At 31.1% G+C, this 22,038-nt stretch overlaps 3 protein-coding genes across 7 annotated transcripts in view; 1 reads left to right on the plus strand and 2 right to left on the minus strand.

Moving 5' to 3' along the window:
- Positions 1-3,779: 3,779 nt before the first annotated feature.
- Positions 3,780-6,266, minus strand: LOC108743348 (pyrimidodiazepine synthase). Its single transcript, XM_018478891.2, has 2 exons — positions 5,905-6,266; positions 3,780-5,850 (listed from the first exon to the last, which is right to left on the minus strand). The coding sequence occupies exons 1-2, from the start codon at positions 5,927-5,929 to the stop codon at positions 5,153-5,155; spliced, it is 723 nt and encodes a 240-aa protein (XP_018334393.1). The 5' UTR covers positions 5,930-6,266; the 3' UTR covers positions 3,780-5,152.
- A 531-nt stretch (positions 6,267-6,797) lies between these two features.
- LOC108743347 (organic cation transporter protein) lies at positions 6,798-11,452 on the minus strand. Of its 3 annotated transcripts, XM_018478889.2 has the most exons (8): positions 11,045-11,449; positions 9,166-9,403; positions 8,766-8,872; positions 8,545-8,699; positions 8,349-8,463; positions 7,522-8,036; positions 7,221-7,402; positions 6,798-7,148 (listed from the first exon to the last, which is right to left on the minus strand). In XM_018478889.2, exons 1-8 carry the CDS (start codon positions 11,203-11,205, stop codon positions 6,990-6,992), a joined length of 1,632 nt encoding a protein of 543 aa, XP_018334391.1. In that variant the 5' UTR covers positions 11,206-11,449; the 3' UTR covers positions 6,798-6,989. The 3 variants fall into 3 exon arrangements, with proteins under 3 accessions (XP_018334391.1, XP_018334390.1, XP_018334392.1); XM_018478888.2 differs by having other exon boundaries at positions 8,545-8,872; positions 11,045-11,451; XM_018478890.2 differs by lacking the exons at positions 8,349-8,463; positions 8,545-8,699 and having other exon boundaries at positions 8,700-8,872; positions 11,045-11,452.
- A 2,674-nt stretch (positions 11,453-14,126) lies between these two features.
- LOC108743349 (homeotic protein ocelliless) overlaps positions 14,127-22,038 on the plus strand; it is a 29,610-nt gene continuing 21,698 nt past the window's right edge. The window contains exon 1 of one of the 3 annotated variants that reach the window (XM_018478892.2): positions 14,127-14,668. In XM_018478892.2, the coding sequence (XP_018334394.1) occupies position 14,668 (1 nt within the window). In that variant the 5' untranslated portion in view covers positions 14,127-14,667. The remainder of the gene's footprint in view (positions 14,669-22,038) is intronic. The other 2 variants (XM_018478893.2, XM_018478894.2) reach the window with 2 other exon arrangements.

The following is a 22,038-nucleotide window of genomic DNA, read 5'->3' on the forward strand; positions in this document are numbered from 1 at the left end:
GACGATTAACCGATAACTGGAACAGTGGTAAATACAGGGGTAATACACCGCCGGACTTACAGTCGCCCGTTTGGCCTATTCCACCTAATAACGCTCTGCTAAAGGTACCCTCACTAAGCGTCTAGGCAGTCAACCTACGATCTGCGACCGTATTACCGCTAGACTAGCTAACGAGCTCGGCTTAAGTACCGTTAAACTGCGGAAAATGACTTCAAACAGCTCGGCTTTTATTAATTTTTAATGCACTAAAATCGAAAGTGTAATATTTGTTTTATACAGAATGCCCTGCAATAATTATTTTAATGAGATGTGTAGATGGAATTTTCAGTTTATCAATCACAACAGGCTTCATATGCATATTAAATGAAAAAAAATATATCAATTCTCAAAATTCAATAATTTATTTAAAACTGAATTGTTTTAAACACTTAAATAAGGAAATAAGTAATGTATTATTAATTTGTCAAAATAAATAATTAATTCAGTGTTTTAACCAGTATAATTCTGCGTTATTAACTATGCAACTTTTTTTTCTTGTTTTCGCTGAATTAAACCATAATTCAGGTGGAAGATAAGAAAATGTGTGTTAAATTCCTACAAAAGCAACATAAGTATTAATTGTTTAAACAAACTTTTAACTACAAAATGATTTGTTCTCGTTCGTTCAGCTAGTAGATAGAGCGAGTATTCGGAAAACAAAGGACAGAAAATGCGCTCGCAAAAGAACTAACACAGGCGAAATTTTATCAAATTTAAATAATAAAAATAAACTATCTAGAATTATAGCAAATTACGAATAAAGTATTAACTTTCAAATTACGAATGAATTTTCAAATTCGATTTCGTAATTATTGAGATTAATTTCCACGTAGTGTTAATTACAAGTAAACAAACTCCGACTTTTAGTTTACTCAATATTTTTAACAAAAAACCATACTTCATATTATACAGGTAAATAATCTAATTTTCAATACTCGAAATTTTTCAAAAAAAAGTTGATATAAGTACCTTGCAAGAAAAACAGCGGAAGTCCTATCACTATCACTAAAATTTTAGATGGGAAAAACTCACGGGATATCATGTTTCCCCACAAATTTTCCAGGGTATAGCTCCACATTAAACAAAATACCGTATTAAATTTGTTCGTGGCTATCACTTTTTCACTTAATAAAATCAATATTGCCCTTACATTAATAACATTTTTTTAATGGTTAATAAACTGTTTATAGTGTCACAATGGGAAAATCAAAAACTCATTCACTGATTTCGCAATTAAATAAACTGCAACCCGAACCGGAATAAACAATAGACTAACGGAAACACATTAACGCAAATACAAAGACAAGCGACATCAATTAACTAATGTGGAATTTTCCAGTTTGCTACGTAAATCGCGGTGGCTAGACAAAACGACTGCTGGCGCTATCGACGAGCGTAAGTACGGAGAGCTTTTGAACTATGATTTTGAAATGAAAATGTCCAACTCGATTTAAAATTAGTACATATCATTGAATAGGTTTAATTTTTACAAAGATAAAGCATTAATTTTCAAAATTTTTAAGAACTATTTATATTACGAGTCAAAATGTCTTGTTCTCTCGGTCGACCGTTCAAGCACACGACTGTTAGAGAGAGCAAGTATTCGGATAATAGAAGACAGAAAGTTACGCTCGAACAAAAGCCAAAAAATATATATTTTTAACAACAAAAAAGCTTTAAAAAATTAAAAAACATTAAAACTAAGCTACAACCACCTCGATAATGGTAGATTTTCAAACAATCAATGAGCTTGTAACTTAATTAGTTTCCGAAATTAGTCCCCACATATTATTAGATAAGCAAACTAAAACATTCCCTTTGCAGTACAAGTTTAAAATGGTTCAATTTACACAAAAATAACGCATTAATTTACAAAATAAATTTTTAAGGACTATTTATACTAAAACGAGTCAAAATGTCTTGTTCTCTCGATCAACAGTTCAAGCACAAGACTGTTAAAGAGAGCAAGTATTCGGATAATAAAAGACAAAAAGTTACGCTCGAACAAAAACCAAAAAACACATTCTTAACAACCTAAAAGTTTTAAAAAATAAACAACATTAAAACTAAGCTACAACCACCTCGATAATGGTATAGTTTTCAAACAATGAGTGAGTTTATAACTTTGGTTCATTAGTTTTCGATATAAGCCCCCATATATTATTACATAGGCAAACTATGACATTCCCTTTGCAGTACAAGTTTAAAATGGTTCAATTTACACAAAAATAACGCATTAATTTTCAAAATAAATTTTTAAGGACTGTTTATATTAAAACGAGAGTCAAAATATCTTGTTTTCTCGATCGACCGTTCAAGCACACGACTGTTAAAGAGAGCAAGTATTCGGAGAATAAGAGACAGATAATTACGCTCGAAATAAATGAGCCTTTTCTATTTAAAAAATATTGAAAGTAGACCACAACCACCTAGATAGCTTCAAAACAATGAAAAATCTTTCAACTTTGATTGGTTAATTTCGGAAATCAGCCCCCGCATACTATTAAATAGAGAAACTAACACATTCTCTTTGTAATATAAGGCTAATTAAGTTTATTTCATATAATAGTACGCATTAAATTTAAAAACAAATTCTTATTTGCTATTTATATTAAAACGAGAAAAATGTCCTGTTGGTCGACTACTCAAGCAAACGACTGTTAAAGGGAGCAAGTATTCGGAGAAAGATAAATTTTTACACTTGAAAAGACCCTATGACTANTAAAGAGAGCAAGTATTCGGATAACAGAAGACAGAAAATTACGCTCGAACAAAAGCCAAAAAATATATATTTTTAACAACAAAAAAGATTTAAAAAATTAAAAAACATTAAAACTAAGCTACAACCACCTCGATAATGGTATACTTTTCAAACAATGAATGAGCTTATGTAACTTTGGTTCATTAGTTTCCGAAATTAGCCCCCATATATTATTAGATAAGCAAACTAAAACATTCCCTTTGCAGTACAAGTTTAATATGGTTCAATTTACACAAAACTAACGCATTAATTTTCAAAATAAATTTTTAAGGACTGTTTATATTAAAACGAGAGTCAAAATATCTTGTTTTCTCGATCGACCGTTCAAGCACACGACTGTTAAAGAGAGCAAGTATTCGGATAACAGAAGACAGAAAATTACGCTCGAACAAAAGCCAAAAAATATATATTTTTAACAACAAAAAAGATTTAAAAAATTAAAAAACATTAAAACTAAGCTACAACCACCTCGAAATGGTATACTTTTCAAACAATGAATGAGCTTATGTAACTTTGGTTCATTAGTTTCCGAAATTAGCCCCCATATATTATTAGATAAGCAAACTAAACCCTTTGCAGTACAAGTTTAATATGGTTCAATTTACACAAAGCTAACGCATTAATTTTCAAAATAAATTTTTAAGGACTATTTATACTAAAACGAGTCAAAATGTCTTGTTCTCTCGATCGACCGTTCAAGCACACGGCTGTTAAAGAGTATTTTTAACAACAAAAAAGCTTTTAAAAATTAAAAAACGTTAAAACTAAGCTACAACCATCTCGATAATAGTAAAGTTTTCAAACAATGAACGAGCTTTTAACTTTGGTTCGTTAGTTTCCGAAATTAGCCCACACTTTTCACTTTGATACGTTAATTATCGAAACTAACCCCCACATATACATTATAAAATAATAAGTTATAAAAAGTCTAACTTACACAAAAATAACACAAATTAGTTTTTTTATTGCTGTNGGGGTAATACACCGCCGGACTTACAGTCGCCCGTTTGGCCTATTCCACCTAATAACGCTTTGCTATAGGTACCCTCACTCAGCGTCTAGGCAGTCAACCTACGATCTGCGACCGTATTACCGCTTGAGTGACTAATGGGCCTGTCTTATATACCGTTCAAATGCGAAAAATAGCAGTAAACAGTTACGCCTGTATTATTTTTTTTAAATCCGAAAATTGAAAATATAAACACTTTCCTGCATAGAATGCACTACAATTATCATTTTGATGAAATTTGTAGAAGGAATTATCAATTAAGCTATTAGAATTACAGTTAGTTGTGCACACATTAAACGAAAATAAAAATACATACAAATTCTTGCAATCAACGAATTTGTTCAACGGTCCCTTTCTTTAAATAATTTAGAAGTTACTTGCTATAAAATAAACAGATTCATTTGTAAAGAAAAATGATTTGCACATAAATTAAGAAGCTTTTTGTCGATTAACAATAAAAATTAAAACTAAAAAGCTCACCGCATAAAATCCTTAAAAAAAAAAATACAACAAAATAGTGGTACACTTTTAAGTATTCTTTAAATTATGCAAGCCGATATTTTTGACTTTGGTGCATAATCGTTTAATTTTCATATAACCTCCGCGCGACATAAACAAAAGTCTACTGAAGAACAATTAATCACCGTGGTGCTGATCATAAAAGCCTGCTGGCGCAATCGACAAACATATTACGGAGAGTTTCAGAACTATAACTCCAAGTTGCCATGTATTTTAAAATAATATTGCAAAACATAACTACTTATTATTATAAAATTCGCAGCAATTTCATTGAGAAGTCACTTAGCATTTCTGCTCTTTTGCTTTTAAACAGTATAAACATCATAGCTATAACAGAAACGGCGCAATGTATGAAGGGGTTGTTTGTCTTTAGGAAAATTGTTACTTTTTTAAAACAAACATAAGACTGATAAAGAAAGCGAGTATTCAAACAATAAAGGATAGAAAAACCGCTCGATAAAAATCTACTGTTCCTAATTTTTGTAATTTATTAATGACTAAACGCATGCCACAATATCAGAAATACTAGAAATCCAAATAGAATAATTTTAAATTCGGTTAAGTAACTTATATCACTAGATAAATATTAAATTAGAATATATCAATACTTCATAAATATTACTACTGAATAAAAAATTATTGTCGTATAATATATTAATAAATCTAACATATACATATGTATGCTCAATATACATGTATGAAAAAGATTAATACTTTTTCAAATACTGCAGCTATTAATTTAAAATTACAAGTAAATATTTTAACTTTTTCAATTAAGTTAGAATTAAACAATAGGGGAATGTAAGCTGATAAGTGTAAAATATTTAAATAGAATCGTAGTCCAACGGTTCATTTTTAACTTTAGCCTGAACTAGTTTCCAGAATTTTTCTGGCTCATTATAGGTTGCTTTAACCGCAGGGTCATCTAACATAGCAGATTTCCAAGCACGTAGCTTTGGAAACTTGTCCTTTTCTAAAGAACATTCATTTCCATGAGCAATTTTTACAGCTGCTGATCTTTCGGCCCATGGCCACAACATATAATCTAGCATTCCAGGTCTGCTTCCAAAGAAAAATAATGTCCCACGCTTGTCTAATTCCTGCTCAAAAATATCAAGCAAGGAGGCCAATTCCTTTAGTAATGCTGCAGGGTTTCCTGATGTATCAACCATAAGCTTGTGAAACTGAGCTGTAATAGGTTCTATTTGTTTAATTAATTGCTTCTCTTTCTCTTGCGCTGCTGGCTCAGCTGGATATAATGGTATATTGGGATATTCATTATCTAGAAAGTCAGCAATAACAAGACTTTCAACAATAACTTTAGATCCTGTATCCAAAGCAGGAACTTTTCCTTCTGGATGAATTTTAAAGTACCATTCAGGTTTATTCATAAGATTTATATTTACAATATCATGACTAATATTTTTTGCCAGCAATACCAATCTTGCTCGCTGAGCATATGGACAAAATTTCATGGAATAAAGTCTAAGCTTTCCCTCTATTGTAGGAACTGGTTTTGATCCTAATCAGATTGAAAATCATTTAATATATTAACAAATTAGTAAAAAAACATTACCTGCTGCTAAATGTTTTAAACTCATTCTTGTTAATATCTTCTTTGAAACCTTATTGTTTGAAACGTTGGAACACTAATCACTATTAATTTTCACAGTAACACAATGTATTTATGTTTAAAAAATTACACTTAATATATATACCTAAATATCTCAATTTTCTTTACAACGCATTCAATCAGTAAAAGTGCTTAATCATGACAACTTTCACTTTTTATTTTTATCACGTACTTAAATGGTTTTTCAATTATTTGATATGACGAATTTGCTTGTCGTAAACATAGATAATATATGGCGATACGTAGGTTAGTAATGTTAGTATGTTGTTGACGACCATAATAATCATAACCGTTAACACACCATAGATAAGATAATGCGCACAGATAATTATACTCAACCAAGATAAAAGCACTGAACTTTATACTGATCGTGAGTAAACGATGAGGAGTATATATTTCAATTGTTAAAAGAATTAACTCGATTTAACTAAAAAATACATCAAATCAAATCTTATCGTTTAAAAAAATTCTAAACACAATTTTTCTAACAATTAACTTTTGCCATATATGCAACCTGGAGGAGCTAAATGTACATCCGCATAATGTGTTGCATAACAGCAATAACGACAAGCTACCTTAATTACAAGGTCTTTACAAAAGGTTTTATTACTACTATATCGAAGTACAAGTCGTTTTCAATAAGTTTCAGATTCCTCGTAATATTGAAAGGAGAAATTAAAGTTATGCTCGGATACGTAAAATCAAATTTTAATTTATATCAACTGTATAATTATTTAATTCTAGTATAAGTTATTAACAAAAACTTGAAAATTGTAAACACCTAAATATATAAATGAGCAATTTGTATTAGAAAAAATCATTATAATCGGTAAATCTTTAACTATTAAAGATATTTATTAAAAAACAACATGAAAAAATCCATTCATAGATATATAGATAAAGTTTATGGATAATATCTTAAGAATAAGTTATGATGTTACAAGATAATGTTACACGATTACATCCCTGGCCAGAAACCATTACTATAAAATATATATTGTTTTATTAATTAATTTCATTTGTTATAATCACTGATTAGCTTTTTGTTTTTTCCCTAATAATTCTGCTTCGTGTATGGTATCTGGTAATTTGGTGTACAATGTTTCCGGAAAAAATATACTTGTAATTGACGACGCAAAACCAAAAACTGCAAACAATGTAAGAGGCAGAGGGCTCCAAATTTGAGCCTGAAATGAAAACCGAGTATTTAAATTTTAACCTTATCTATATTCTGTATTATAAAAAAAGAAAAAACTTACTAGAAGTGGGGCTTGGGGAGCTAATACATTTCCTACACGTCCAACCATGGAGCTGGTTGTAACGAGAGAAGATCTTAAAGGAGTCGGAAATAATTCGCTAGTTACCACATAAGACACAGCAAAAGCTGCCGTAGAGCCAAATTTACCCAATAAGTAAACGGGTAATTGAAGCGAATATAAGCCTTAAAGGTAGATATTACCGATAAAATAAAGGATGCACAATATTTATGGGACAATTTTAAATTTACATATACATAAGGATAGCTAACATCATAAAAATGTATATCGATTGATTACTTACTAGACGGAATAAAAACTACGCCTAAACAAGAAATTCCTGTGATGAAGAACGAGGAGCACAGGGAAAACCTTCGCCCCAGCCTGTCTACAAGAAGGTAAACAGCTAAATAGGCAGGAATTTCGACTATTGCCGAAAGCATAAAATCCACGTAGCTATTCCCCGCTAAACTGACGGAATTTAGCGTTAGTCCGTAGAATGAAAATGCGCAAGTTATCCAACAAAAACAGCAGTTCAAGAGACGTAAAGTGAGCGTTTTCGATTTGAAAAATTCGTACAGTAACTTTTTCGATACTTTTTCGTTTTTGCTATTACTATTGTTCGCTTCACTCGCCTCGCATAGCTTTTCCAATGTTTCGTCGGAAATTGTGCGCCCGTTTACCGTTGCCGCTTTTCGAAGGATCGCTTTTGCATCGTCGTAACGCTTTTGAGAAAGCAACCATCTCACCGATTCCGGTATCAGCCAATAATAAAATACCGTCAGTAGGATTGGAGAGTACAGAATCAGAATTAAAGGTCTGCAATAAAAAAAGATAACAAACATTCCTCCTTTACCTAGATATGTAAAATAGGCACATTAATTTTAATGAATAAAATCTTACGATACTGATTTTGTGATTTCACAATTTTAATAACAAATACACACCTACTGTCTGTCGACTATTGCGATTAAATTTTTGACATACTCGAATTTAATTTTAAATTTATTTTATACATTTACTGGCATTAACAGTATTATTAATTTTGGTTTCTTACTACCTTCCCTGTTACAAGGTACTTATCAACTGTTAACACATTAATAGATAATGGCTGTTTGTTATTTATTATACCTCCATGACTGAACGGCCCAAGCTACGGAAGCCGTTAGAATTTCGCCTATAGCAAAACTGCTACAAATCAGTGTACCTGTGAACACTCTTTTCGAAGGTCCAACCAGTTCGACCGCTATCGTAATAAACAAAAATAACTTTAATAAATTTAAATCGTTTTACTTTTCTAAGTATACCTATTTCTTTTAATAAGTACCTAGAATAAAGCTTATGGGATAAGCACCAGAACCGAAAGCAGCATCCAAAAATTCAAACAGAAGAAACAACAGATAGGAATTGACGAAAGCCCTTATTATGCCGCATATCGAACAAAATACCAAGCCTGCTACGAGGACGTTTTTTCTACCAAACCTAAAACGATCGGATTTAGCAATGATTACACCATGGATAGATCGATTTTGTTGTTGTACGGTATACCGGTCAGATAACACCCCTGAAATTGATACTCCAAAGAACACTCCAAAAGTGTTTATGGTACCGACCAGAGTTAGCATCCATACTTTGTTATCGCAATACAAATCGAACTAAAATAGAAAAAATCTACGTTAGATAAATTATCCCATCATGTATGAAAAAAGAGGTTAAATTAAAATTAATAACTATCAAGCCATCAGTTTGCACCTTACAGGAATCACAGGCATCGGTAAAGGATAATTGATTTTTAGGAAATAAATATGAGATTGATTAATTGATAGAAAGTGGAAGAAACATCACATGCCCGCTCTTTTAAGTTAGTTGTGGCATTAATTAAGGGCGAGTAGGTCGTTGGGTAAACAAATAGACGAATAAAAAAGAAAGGTACAAGCAAAATTCGTACATCTTGCAGTATACTTTTTTCTTCGGTTTCGAAAACATAAGAAGAACATGTCTCTGTTAGACTGCGGTTAAAACTTAATTCGGAACAGGAGATCGAGTTTGTTACATTCGACGGTTGCACCACCACGTACTTTTCACACTTAGAGGGTGTATCACTGTCCTTGTAAGGGACGACGTTTGTTAACCAACTCGGGTTGAAATCCTGTATGGTTTCAGAATCACAATTGGGTATAAAGCATCTGGAACGAAAACCTACGCATTAGGCAGTAAAAGTTAATATTTTTTTTCTGAACCGCGTATATACACAACACCAGTAGGTATTATTTATTTTTATCTAATAAAACACGTTATAATAATACTTATTCTGAATTAAATTGTCATTATCGGTAGTATGAGATTACGTTTATTGTTTTAATTTTATTTATCGTGGCAGACTTATAAAATTTGTTATCTCCTACGTAAATATGTGATACAAAAAAATTATTTCAAAATTGAGCTAATCGCACAAGCACCTGTTACTACATAATCTACGTCTACATATGTACAATACTATACATTTGAGATAAAGAATAAGTATATTTATTAGAATTGTATTTTTACAGTAGGTTGCTGAGTGTATTTTCTTTTTAATCCCCAATCATCTACTCATTAAGTGATGGGATTAAGTCAGAAAAAAGCGGTCATTTGCAATTTAGTTGACAAAGCTGTCCTGTTATCAGATTCAAACTATCATTACAAAAACATTATCAGAAACATTTTCACAAAAAAACTGGCTTTTCTCATATTTCGCAAATAAAAGATTTAAACACTCTTGAGACGTAACAATTCAAGCAACATAACACAATTCTCTAATTTTGGGATCTCATTTAACGTATTTTGTCTTCATGCACATTCAAGTTTGTTTAGGTACACACAATTATAACGACACAATTTATCTTTGATACCCTCTGTAACTCGTCTGTGATAACAATTCGTGTTGTTTTTATTATATATAAGTCCTATTTTCTTTTACAGTTTTATAATTGACAAAATGTATAGATTGAATAATAGTTTACAATTTTGACATGACGGAGAGTCAAAAACACATAAACCAGTAACGAGTTTTATTGACAAGGTTAATTAGTCTTATTTCTTATATGATTTTCCATTAATCTGCTTGTGAACAAAGTTTCCTCCACTATCCTAGATTGTATGTAATAATTTTCTGTAATTTTTTAGATCTGGTGATGAACTGACAGACCATTATTATCAAACATAGTATTATCAAACAATTACACACAGCATTACTTATTTAGATTCGCTAAAGTTTATTGTTATTTAAATTAAATACCTTATCTAGAATATCTACTTATGTATATTGCGCATCCAACGATTAAATTATAAAGTAAATTATACCCTACACCATGACCATTATATCATTATTAACTACTTATGCAAACTTTAAAAAAAAAACTTTTTCTAAAATGTGAGTAAGTATTACCTACGTACAACAAATTATATGCTGTAAGTAATAAACGGCAAAAAAAAGAAATCACGAAACAGCGATTATTAATATTTATTTTTATGGTGACCTTCAATGCATTTTTACATACGATTACAATGAAAATGGAAACGGTTTCAAATTATTAACCCGAAATGTTTTGGTAATTCATTAGACAGTTTTTAATAAGAACTTTTAAGTAGGTACCCACAGGTACGTTAAAGTAGTCCCTTGCAACCGTTTGCTTTAAATCCGCAAATTATTTTTGAGCACGCAAATATTTAATTTTCATTTAGGTAATTTCCGAACTGAACTTGTAAACTGCATAAAATTTTATAAAAAAAGACAACCAAATGAATATATTATTAATATATACACGAAATAATGTCACAATTCTCACCTATAATTCAAATCCATTGCGGTAAATGCAAATGCAACGTTGACTCCAGAATGAAGAACAATTCCAAGACAGATGAGGGTGAACGAAAAAAACTGAAATTTTCCGAATTCTCCTACTTCAACAAGAACGGTATCGAGCGGATGATCGTTACTCGTCGTCATTATATCGATATGTGCAGTGAAAGAAACGAATTCCTTTTTTTCACTTTCTTTATCTTATAAGTATATTTATTATTATACTCGTGTACTTACGATCGGTTTTGTTAAAAAAACCATCGGTCCAACAGAATGTAATGATCGTCGCTATCGGCGCGCTCGACGCTTCATACGGCAGCGACTGCGAAGTCAACGATAAGTATCGCAGAGCCGTGCTACTAGGTACTTACTTATCAGTTTACTGACAATTGAACTAAATTTTCTTAATCGCTCTATCTTTTCAAATAATAATAATAGGTAAATAAATAATGGCCCTTGGCAAATTCGAACGAAGGTTAACTGCTAGAAAGCGTTTATTTTAATTTTCATTTTACCGTTAACGAGCGTTATACACATAGAATAAGTATACGTACAGGTACGTAGAATGGATAGACGTTTCTTTTGACCGCAGAATTGAATTCCCATTTTTTTTTTGTACCAGGTGTAAGGATACAGTAATTTAAGTAATTTTACATTATTAATAACTGCCTGCTTCAACTGAATTATATTTTGTTCTTACATCATTAATATAATTGTAATAACATCTCTCTAATCTCGCTAATAAAATATGTATTTCGCTGTTCTGTTTGTGCTTCGTTCAAAAAACGACACGACCCGACCAGTCACAAACAAAAAAAATTTCTTTTATCATATCTCACTACTTGCTTACGCGTGTGGTCTCTTATTGACAGCCCTGTATATTTCTTATCTTCACATTGTATATATTTACTAAACTCTCGAACAAGTTTCTAGGAATAGTTTTTTGTCTTTTATATTCGATTATAAATTTTCTGTTATAACAAATTATAATTATTTTCAAAATTATTTGTAAATACGTATCTATATATGTACTTACGTAGATAAAATGTAGCAAGTTTTACCGTTAATATACATATTATACAAAGCATTACCTACTAACAAATCGTTACAGTTACAGAATTTTTCTAATGTAGGTATAGTCAAAAGGAAGGCCAAATATAAGTACCTATACGCAAGCATTTTAAGTAAGGACAAATACGTAAGTATTAAGTATGCTATTAGATACTTATTTGTACGTATCTACATAAATAAGTATATTTCAAACTCACTGCGAAAATGGACCCAAAAACAAAACGTATACTTTTAACGAGACGAATTACAAATCAAGGAAAAACGTGTTCTATGTGAAATCATTGACTGCTTCGTATATTTTAGTTATTATTTTGATATATGTATATACATGTATATATGTAGGTACTAAAATTAAAGTAACATGCTAAAAGCTAAATATTATCCATAGATTTAAGTATCGCAATAATAAGTACTTAATTCACCAGAAATAGTTGAAGTGCTATCATCTTTTAGAGCAATTGTAATTCTTATACGTACAGCTGCAGTTTTCATTACAAAGTTCGTAGTAGCGGAGTTGAGGCATATAGAAATCTATATTAACAAAAACATCGTTACCATCTATCAACATACAGCTGAATTAATTTAAATGTACTATTGACTTATTGTTAATAGTTAAAACACTTTATTGTATACCTACTTATAGGGGGAACTTAAGATCTATTTTATTTTTACAAAAAATTACCTTTATTTTACGTTTTTGTAACTGTACTTATTTAGTTATAGGTAGATGTTAAACATAGTTAACAAAAGGGGCATTTCGAAAAATCCTTTTTTTTTCTGTTCCTAATTAAATAGACTAATGGAATTAAGAAATTTGGTCCATGCACAAAGGAAGTAAGGACGTCCCGTGGTAATAAATTTGATAAATATTGTAACGTAATAGATAACTCAGAAGTAAGAAGTTAATAGATATATCTATACCTATTTGTTACATTAATCACCTACACTTTACGTATTTATATTTTGATCTGAAGTAAAATTACAAAAAGCTTAATTAATAGATAGATATTATCTAATATTATCATAAAGATACAAATATTAGTACATATGAAGAAAAAATTCGAAGTTTTCAAACGTAGTGTACCGAATCGTTAATATCGATCGGTCCCGCCCAAAGATCTTATAGTTTCATCCCAGTGAATATTCCGCTATCGATTGTTTGATCCTGAACCCCTTTAAAATTTCAACGATCCGAAAATAGGTTGATACTGATTGGAAAACCTCAATCGATGATAGGTACCCAAGTATTTGAAATTTTCGTCGTAACCAGTCAGAAGAATCCAAAGTATTTGAAATTTTCAGCGCAGGTAGTTTAGTAAAATACTAAAAACAATTAAAAACAATACCAAATTGGTAAAGATTTTCGCGGTCAATTGGTGAACTAAGATATTATCCTGATTTGGGTACCTATATAGGTCGTCGTCGGTTAGAGTTGCTTCCTAACGTTTCGCTAGCACGAGTTGCGAGCTTCTTCAGAGGTCCATCTCCGATGCTAAATGTGGACAGAAGGACATTTGAAGAAGCTAACTACTCGTGCCAGCGAAACGTTCGGAGTTTTCGTCTTAATCGGGATTTAATACAATACCTACGAAAAACAATTTATTGCTTTTTTTGTTTCAAAAGCTGGGTAAAAATATCCACACTTATTGAGGATACGTGCAAATACTTAAGTACTTCAAATTTTCGTCGCAACCGGTCGAGTAGATCGAATACGAAAAACAATGTACCTTTTTTTTTGTTTTAAAAGCTGCTCACTCGACAATAAAAATTTCGAATACCTAAACATCTAAGTAGGTAATTTGATGTTTTCGTCGCAACCAATTTAGTAGAAAACGAAAAACAATTTATCTTTTTTATTTTAAAAGCTATCTACCTACTCAAAAATAAAAAATTCGGATACCTATACCTATAGGTACTACACACGGCAATTTATTACTTGTAAGCATGCAAAAATGTTTTAGTTACTGCTGCGATGGTAGATCATGAATTACTTGTTTTAAATCGTTGGCATTATGAAGAGCATGCAATAAATTTACTTCGCAGCTGAAACACATAGCACATCGGGGCAAACGTGGGCTAAGCGAACCAAGCCTCTCCCGGTTGCCCACACAAAATAGGAAAACTTATGAAAATTTTACGGCCCTCCTTATTGATGGGAACGAACCAATGGTATTTTAAAGCGAGTCGCCATATTAGTGGGCGGAGGAGGCTGCGACAGTGGCGCTACTTTGGGGGAAACCCAAGTACTACCTAATATTCCTTTCGATTCGTATGAGAATGTGTACACATTTTACTGGTGTTCTGTAAAAGTTACGCAAAATCAATGATACGGAATCGAATTTTTTTTTGAAAAGTTTCCGTGCGTGCGTGTAACATGTTTATCAATCGTTAATTGTAATAAAAGTGCAATTTTTAATTGTGAACTGAGGAACAATTGGAATATTTAATTGACAGACGCAGGAAATCGTCATCCTCGTCCTTTTCAAAAAGTTTGTTCTGTGTGTTAGTGAAAGAAGGGAGTTTGTATCGTCATTGGTGAGTACGTATATTTATTTTACTTTACTAATACGAAGTGTTTGTTTTCTTGTGCTTCAAATTATCTATTTAACATAGATAATTTTTTTGCGTATATTTTACCTTTTCCAGGTAGGTAAGTGCCATAAATATACCATTTATAGGTACCTATAAATACATTAACTCATATAGGTAAGTACCTACCTAATCCACAAAAACTAAAAACGGATGTGTTTTATGACCGATATGCCGAATAAGCGTCGTCAACTTTTTTTTAAGGACATCATGTACCTACCTACCTACCTTGTACCTATCATTAAAAGGATGGTTATTAGGTATCGTTTTAATATGTTTTATATACGTAGCCGTGTATTATCTATCTAAAATGTTATTTATTAATTCGTAAAAATAAATTTTCTAAAAATTATCTAGCTAACAAATAGTAAAAATTACTTATCGTAGGACAATAAGTATTAGTTATAATTGCCTATAATTGAAATACATATATAAATTTAATTGGAAACTAATGCACTTTTTAATAATTTTTTTCTTTATAGGAATTCTCAATTTTTTTAATCAAATTTTCGTTCGCTATCTAAAATAATATTTCCATTAAAATTCTAATCAAATCAGTAACACTAGGTTTTCAGTAAATCGGTATGATGTAGAGGATTCTCTCTCGGGTAAAATCATAATGATGGGTAGTCTTATATACCGTCCAGGACCTCTTAATCAGGTAATAACTATTTTGAGAGTACTTTTCCGCCCCCTTTGTAAATAATATAGAAGCGTTTTTCAAAATCCTTAGAGTTGCTCGGTTTTCAAACATTCATTTTCAATAATTTTAGTTTGATTTTTAAAATTGAGCTGCATATTACAAGAGAAGTGAGAAAACAAGTGTAATGTAGTATATAAATTGTGGACGGGGTTCGTTGTAGTAGTAATAATTAACTAATTTTAATACTAACAATAATAATAATAATAATAATAGTAATAAGCAATTTGTCTTCATGTGTTATGAAATCCAAATACCAATTTACCTTCTTTTAGAAGTTTTAAAATATATTATTCATGAAAATGTATATAATCAAATAACAAAGAAATGTTACGAAATATAAAAAAAGAGTTGACTGATATTTATTTACAAAAAATGTAGTGTTCTCATTTGAACTGTAACTGTGTAAAAACGTACTTGAAAATATAGTCAAGGGCCAGTTACCCATAAAGTACTGGGAAAATCTACAAATACTTGTGTAAATATTACGTATATAAAGCATACAGGTACTCGGTAGTAATTTACGATTTTAAATTAATTTGATTGATTTAAACATTTGTGTTTTTGCGTTTATAAATACTTGTTAAAAAAACGTGTCTAGCTGCGCAAATACCTACATATATAGGTAAGTCACCGTGTAGTACCTACCTACCTAATATTCTTTCGATATCTATTACCTATATCGAAACCCAATTGGTTATCTAATATAAAATCTTCACGCCAAACTCGACGGGAGTCTTGACACAAGGGGCACAGCACCCGTGCATACAATAATAATAACAATTACTTACTCTCCTACAGAAGAAAAAATGAATGATATTGCTGATTCACGTCAACGAATCGAATCAGTAGCGATTGTCAGGTGCGACAAAAGTTTCAGAATATCAAAGTGCGACGTTTCTATAATGACGAAGGTTAATTTTGAATGAAGCGACTCACGAAAATCTGACATGTGTCCGGTGAAAAAAAAAAAACAAGCATCTAACCTATAGCTTGATCTGTCTACCTATCTGCGCCCTTCGGTGATATCTTGTGTAAAGTTGAAAAACAGGCTTGGGAAATCTCTTTCTCAATCCCCACGAAATGAACTTTTGCGTAATTAAGACCTACTCGGAAATATACACTGATAATGAAATGTAATAGGTATCTAGACGCATAGTTCCACTACTATAAAACATCTGCACAATTTTTCGAAAACCTTTCCTTTATTTTCATCGTAAAAATTGAATTGAAAGCCACGTTTATGAAAAGTACTAAAAAGAGCATTCGCACATCGAACTGTATATTATATAATTTATTAAAATCAGTTTTAGGTTTATAAGATTATTTAAAAATGTTTTAAAGAGCAGAGAAAGTATTATTTGATGTAACAAAGTTTATTTGTAGATTAGAATACATAATAAAAGGTCATTATAAAGAACGGATATTCATTGTCCAAAGAAAAACATCGTGGAATCAAATTCAATATGCGCAAAATTTGATTTTTTTTATATTTTTAAACCACTTAGGTACCTACATACCTACATTCGATAAAATAGTACCTATTACGTATAAAATTATTTAACTTCATTAAATTGAAAAAACATTGCTTTATCTATAAAATCACTTAACAACAATGTAAGCAAAGTATCTTATTAATTACTTCTGTTCAATAGCGTCTATTTATATTTTCTACAAGTCTTTAAATGTCCTATGACAATATGGGGAAATTGTGTTGTCTAAATGCACCTAAGTTATTTTAATTTTTCATTTTAATAACAGTTCATGTTTTATATTCGTCGCTTCTTATTAATGCTCGCATATGTTACAAATGTTTCGCACGTGATTTCGCACATAAAATTTATTGAATAAAGGCTAATCTAAATAAAAGGTTCCCCCTTTAGAAAGGATCTTTACACCACGTAGTGTGGGCGATTTGTTTTACAAATAAAGTAGGCAAACTTATTACGATTAGCCTCAGTAAGTATTATTCGATTAAACTGCCCCTGTGATGTTTTTCACGCTGCGCTGCCAAGATTACAGACCGTGTCTGGTATCAATAATAACAATAATAATTGCCATTATTATTATTATTATGCAATCTGCATAAATTTTAATTATAGATATATTCTTTAGAATACATTTCATTTGTCGAATGCATAAATAATTACGCACACTATTAAGTAATTATAAGCAACGGTTAAATTAAGTTCGATCTATATATCATACCTATAGAAATACGGTTTCGTTATGCTACCTAAACTCTGCAACACCAAATATTCATAGTTTTTTGTACAACTTACGTATTGCAGAATTACATACACACATAAAGAAGAATCACTCTAATGCAACTTTATCCTTCCGTGTGAGCCATCTAAGATTATTGCGGAAATGAATAGACGGGTGTCCCTGAGTTGGACATTTTTTGATACCATGATTTTGTTGATTGACAATTGTAATATGTTTAATAAAAATATGAAAGTTTTTCCAATATTGAAATAATGGAGTTATGATTAATAGTGAGAAATATTGAAATTATATCAAAATAAATATAGTATCTATTCGAATTCAGCATGCTTTACTTAGTTAGAATCGACTCTTATATGTAGGTATGTTTAAAATTGAAGAAAAAGTTTGTTCAAACGATACTCCAGAATACCTCCCCTTCTCTTTTCTGCAATAATCTCAGATATAGCCCATTTTGAAAGAAAAATTAGTGTTTGTTTTATTATTATTAGGCAAACTTTTTTTTTCTTCTCCCATACCCAGCAATTTTTTAGTATTTAACAGGCAAATTAGATTACTGACTTTAGTTTCGATATTGTACAAAAAAAAAACAGTTAAGTACTTATTATTGGATAATATTTAATAAGTATTTGCATGTGTTTACAAACAAATGTTTGGATGTTGGATCGCAGTCTTTGCAGGTACTTAGGAGCGAAGAGTAGGTATAAAACGTGTGTGACATTAAGTAACACCATTTTCATTAGCGATTTGTCTTTTTGGCGTATAATAAATGACCGAAATGACTCAGACGGAACTTTTTAACGGTTATCGTCATTTACACAGAATTTCAAAATTTTTAACATTTGTCAACTTCAAAAGAAGCTATTTCGTCTGTATACCTAATGGATGAGTTATAACTTCAAAATTATTAGGTACCTACTTACATTCTATTATACCGCTAATAAAAAAGACGCACTTATTCAAAGTGGTCACTTCTTGGAAAATCGAGAATTTAAGTTTTTCACATTCAGGGAAATATCGGGAAGCATTTATGGAAATTAGGGATTCTTTTTGTTTACAGTATTGTGAACAAAGGTACAATATTAACTATGAGTAAATATATACATAATTTTTCTATGAAATCTTAATAGAGCTCTCTCCGTCTTAAAACGGATCGAAATTGAAAAAAAATTTTATACGATTCTAATATGAGCCTAATACAAGGATGCACTAGGAATTTTTGATGTTTTAGATTAAGAGATGCCTGATACATATACAACATATAAGAAGTCAAAGTGCTCCCGCTATATGCCTACATAAAATTCATTCTTCAAAGTGCCTAATATATCCTTCCCTATAAAAAGTACTTGAAATTTATAAGCACTTGATGACTTTTAGAAAAAATACGTATTGCAAAGTACCTAATATACTTACAATTTATTCCGGATCAAAATAGGTATTTCGAAATTTTTGCACGAATGAAATCAGATTTTCGATGGCTAATAATTAATAATGAGACATCTGTTTTGCGATTTGCTGTTGACTGATTATATACCTACCCAGGCAGGGAAGAATTTAAAGTCGACTTAGAATGATAGTAAAATTTAAACCATAAATACGCAAAAAATACAGAGGTAAAGAAGCGGTCATTGCATCTTCATCTAAGTTTTCGATTTCAAAAATTTACAGATTATAACCGAAAAAAGACTGTTTCTTTTAGGGTAATATCTTAAAAGACCTACATCAACGAATAGTTCTTCATGGTAATAAGTAATAACCATTATTTACTATGCAGCAGCGTCAGTAGCTAAACATAAGTTCGATGTTAAATAGGTACCCACCAACATTGTTGGTAACTAATTTGTATATAAGTATACTTATGATTAATCTTAAAAGAAGTGGTTCGTCATCGACTATGATTGCGCGGTCGGGCAATAAACATTAAACGAAAAAAAAAAAGAAGACTACACCACCATTGAAAATGTGACAGATGTGCACATACATGAGCAGAGTCGTTAATCAATTTAATCACACAATCAGTAGGCACCTTAGAAATGATGACTACCGTGTTACGTTTTAAGTCAGTCGCGGACTTTTTCCAAGTCCGAACACTCTTTTACTTTAATAATAATAATAATAATCCTATCTCGAAATAAAGGTATTATTATTTCGGTAGTCAAAACATATTAAGTACTTCTATTATTCACACTAATTTTCGTATATTGGATAAATATGAAATAGAAAAACAAGCATTAAAATGCGATTATTATAGAAAGCATTATCTTAAATATTTGCACCTTCTGTCAACCTGTATTTAAAAACAATAATTAATGCACTATCACGAGTGCAGGGTAGCGTGATGGAAGCAGTTTATGATTAAATATATATTAACAAAAATCCACAGTTAATTATCACTAATATCATCAGTTATTTCAACTAGGTCCGTCGTACCCTAAATAGAGCTTTACGTAGGAGTAGAAAGTTGAATCTCTTGAACAATATTCGTAAGAAAAGTGTAAATTTACCAATTATCTAATGATGTTCATTGATGCAAATGCAATAAAGTGTGTAAAGCTACTGATGGATATGATAATAATTGGGCGTGCATTTTATATTTTATAAATTCTATTATGAAAATTGAGTTGAAATTTTCTTCACCCATTAGCTAGGAGGATCAAGTGTTCCCATTTGCTGCACTTTGGCTAGGACCGTGTTGACTGGAGTTTACTCGAAGCACGAATTTCAGTTAGGTACCTACCAGGTATAAGTAATTTGAAAATAAAAATGAAGGAACAGAGGTAGGTAAGCCACAGGTAATAAAAATGTTTTGTGGCCGAGAAACTTACCTCGTTCAACATCAATAGCATCAAAGCAATTACCGACACCGTCACCAAACAGTACCACACCAAACCAACCGTAATAGGTACCTATTTATTATCAAGTACCTTATGAAACATTAGGCGGTCAGGTACCTATTTATATCTCACATTAAAAAAACTAAGTGTGTATACCATTCGATGATCGATTGAACACCGGAGAAAACGGAAAAAAGAAGAATAGGTAGGGTATTGTCTATATAAGCAAGTACATGCATTTGTACCTATTATATTTGCATCCGTCACGAAATTAAAAAAGTCTAATTTTGATCAATTTCTAAGAAATGTTTAATCGATCTAAATATATGGAAAGTAAAAATGCATATTAATTATTTTGCGCTAGTAATAGATTTTTTGTCATCTTTTAGTAGTGACTGTCGTAAATTTACGGGGGCAATGAAAAATTCTTTTGTTGTGCAATGATTTTGCTTCTGGACGTAAGCTACCGGACGTCACTTTTGCAACGCGACGTGCAGGTATACCTATTATTATTTACTTTTCGTAAAAGTAAACACATCCGAAAGTTTGAGATGAAAGCAAAAATAATATGATTCCTTTGTGGTACGGGTAGTTTACATTTTTGCTAAACACACTCGGCCGTGTATTAGACAAATAAACTGGCATCTGTATGGACACAATAATAGTATAATAAATCGAGACGTAATTGATTCGTCACAACCTGAAGGAAAACGACCATGTTAGGGGGTAGGTACGTATATGTCCGTAGATAATAATGAGCCCACATGGGTATATAGATTACACAAGTAGCAATGTCTTCTGAACAGACTGTGCAAGGTCCAATATTACTGTTAGTAAACGCGAAATTAAAGTTATCAAAAATTAATAGACGAAGCAAAAAATAACTATTGTATTATTAAGAAGAAAAGAGATGAATTTGAAGAACACCTGTGACCATAACTTGTTAATTTACTTAAATATATATCTACGTGTTCTACTCTATCATTACGAACATTTCAAGTTTTTCCCAATTAATACCGTCGAAGGTACGTATAAGCAACAAATGCATAGTGCTGGAGAATGAAATGTGTTGCTGAGATAAAAGAGCGAATAGTTACAAGAAAATGAATAATTAAGTTATTCATTTTTGTTTCTCGGCATTAATGGTCCTAAATGGAACCTTTAAAAGCAAAACAGGTTTTCTAACATTTGAAAGGAAATCAACCTCCAAATAAACGTATAATTTCCTCATAAATTCAATTTGTAAAACACACCACAATATATGTACACACATTTCGGATCGTGCTATCTATCTATTTGGAGTTATCAGAAATCATATATGTGCCTATAGGTTTACATTTCTTATTAGTTATTATCAACTAGACCTTTGATTGCTTGCTGTCCATTAATCGCTAACCAATTTACAAAACGCTCTCGCGGTGCTTTTCTCTAGCTAAGCCTCGCTTTTCCCGGAAAACATCAACATACGCACATATCACCCCTTATCTTTTACTACTTTTTTATTTTTAACTTGTAAGTAACCATATAAGTACGTACGTACCTACTAGGTATACCTAATTT

This window comes from Agrilus planipennis, unplaced genomic scaffold (genome assembly GCF_000699045.2).
Source record: "Agrilus planipennis isolate EAB-ADULT unplaced genomic scaffold, Apla_2.0 scaffold397, whole genome shotgun sequence".
NCBI classification, from domain to species: domain Eukaryota; kingdom Metazoa; phylum Arthropoda; class Insecta; order Coleoptera; family Buprestidae; genus Agrilus; species Agrilus planipennis.

What these genes read in the sequence shown, in the direction of transcription:
- LOC108743348 (XM_018478891.2), bottom strand. Translation starts at nt 5,929, where the DNA reads ATGAGTTTAAAACATTTAGCAGCAG. An exon ending in TTTAAAACATTTAGCAGCAG is followed by an intron (nt 5,851 to 5,904) that starts GTAATGTTTTTT and finishes CAATCTGATTAG; the next exon opens with GATCAAAACCAGTTCCTACA.
- LOC108743347 (XM_018478888.2), bottom strand. Translation starts at nt 11,205, where the DNA reads ATGACGACGAGTAACGATCATCCGCTCGATACCGTTCTTGTTGAAGTA. An exon ending in AAAAAAGTATACTGCAAGAT is followed by an intron (nt 8,873 to 9,165) that starts GTACGAATTTTG and finishes TTTCTATTTTAG; the next exon opens with TTCGATTTGTATTGCGATAA. An exon ending in CTCCCCAAGCCCCACTTCTA is followed by an intron (nt 7,149 to 7,220) that starts GTAAGTTTTTTC and finishes TTTTCATTTCAG; the next exon opens with GCTCAAATTTGGAGCCCTCT.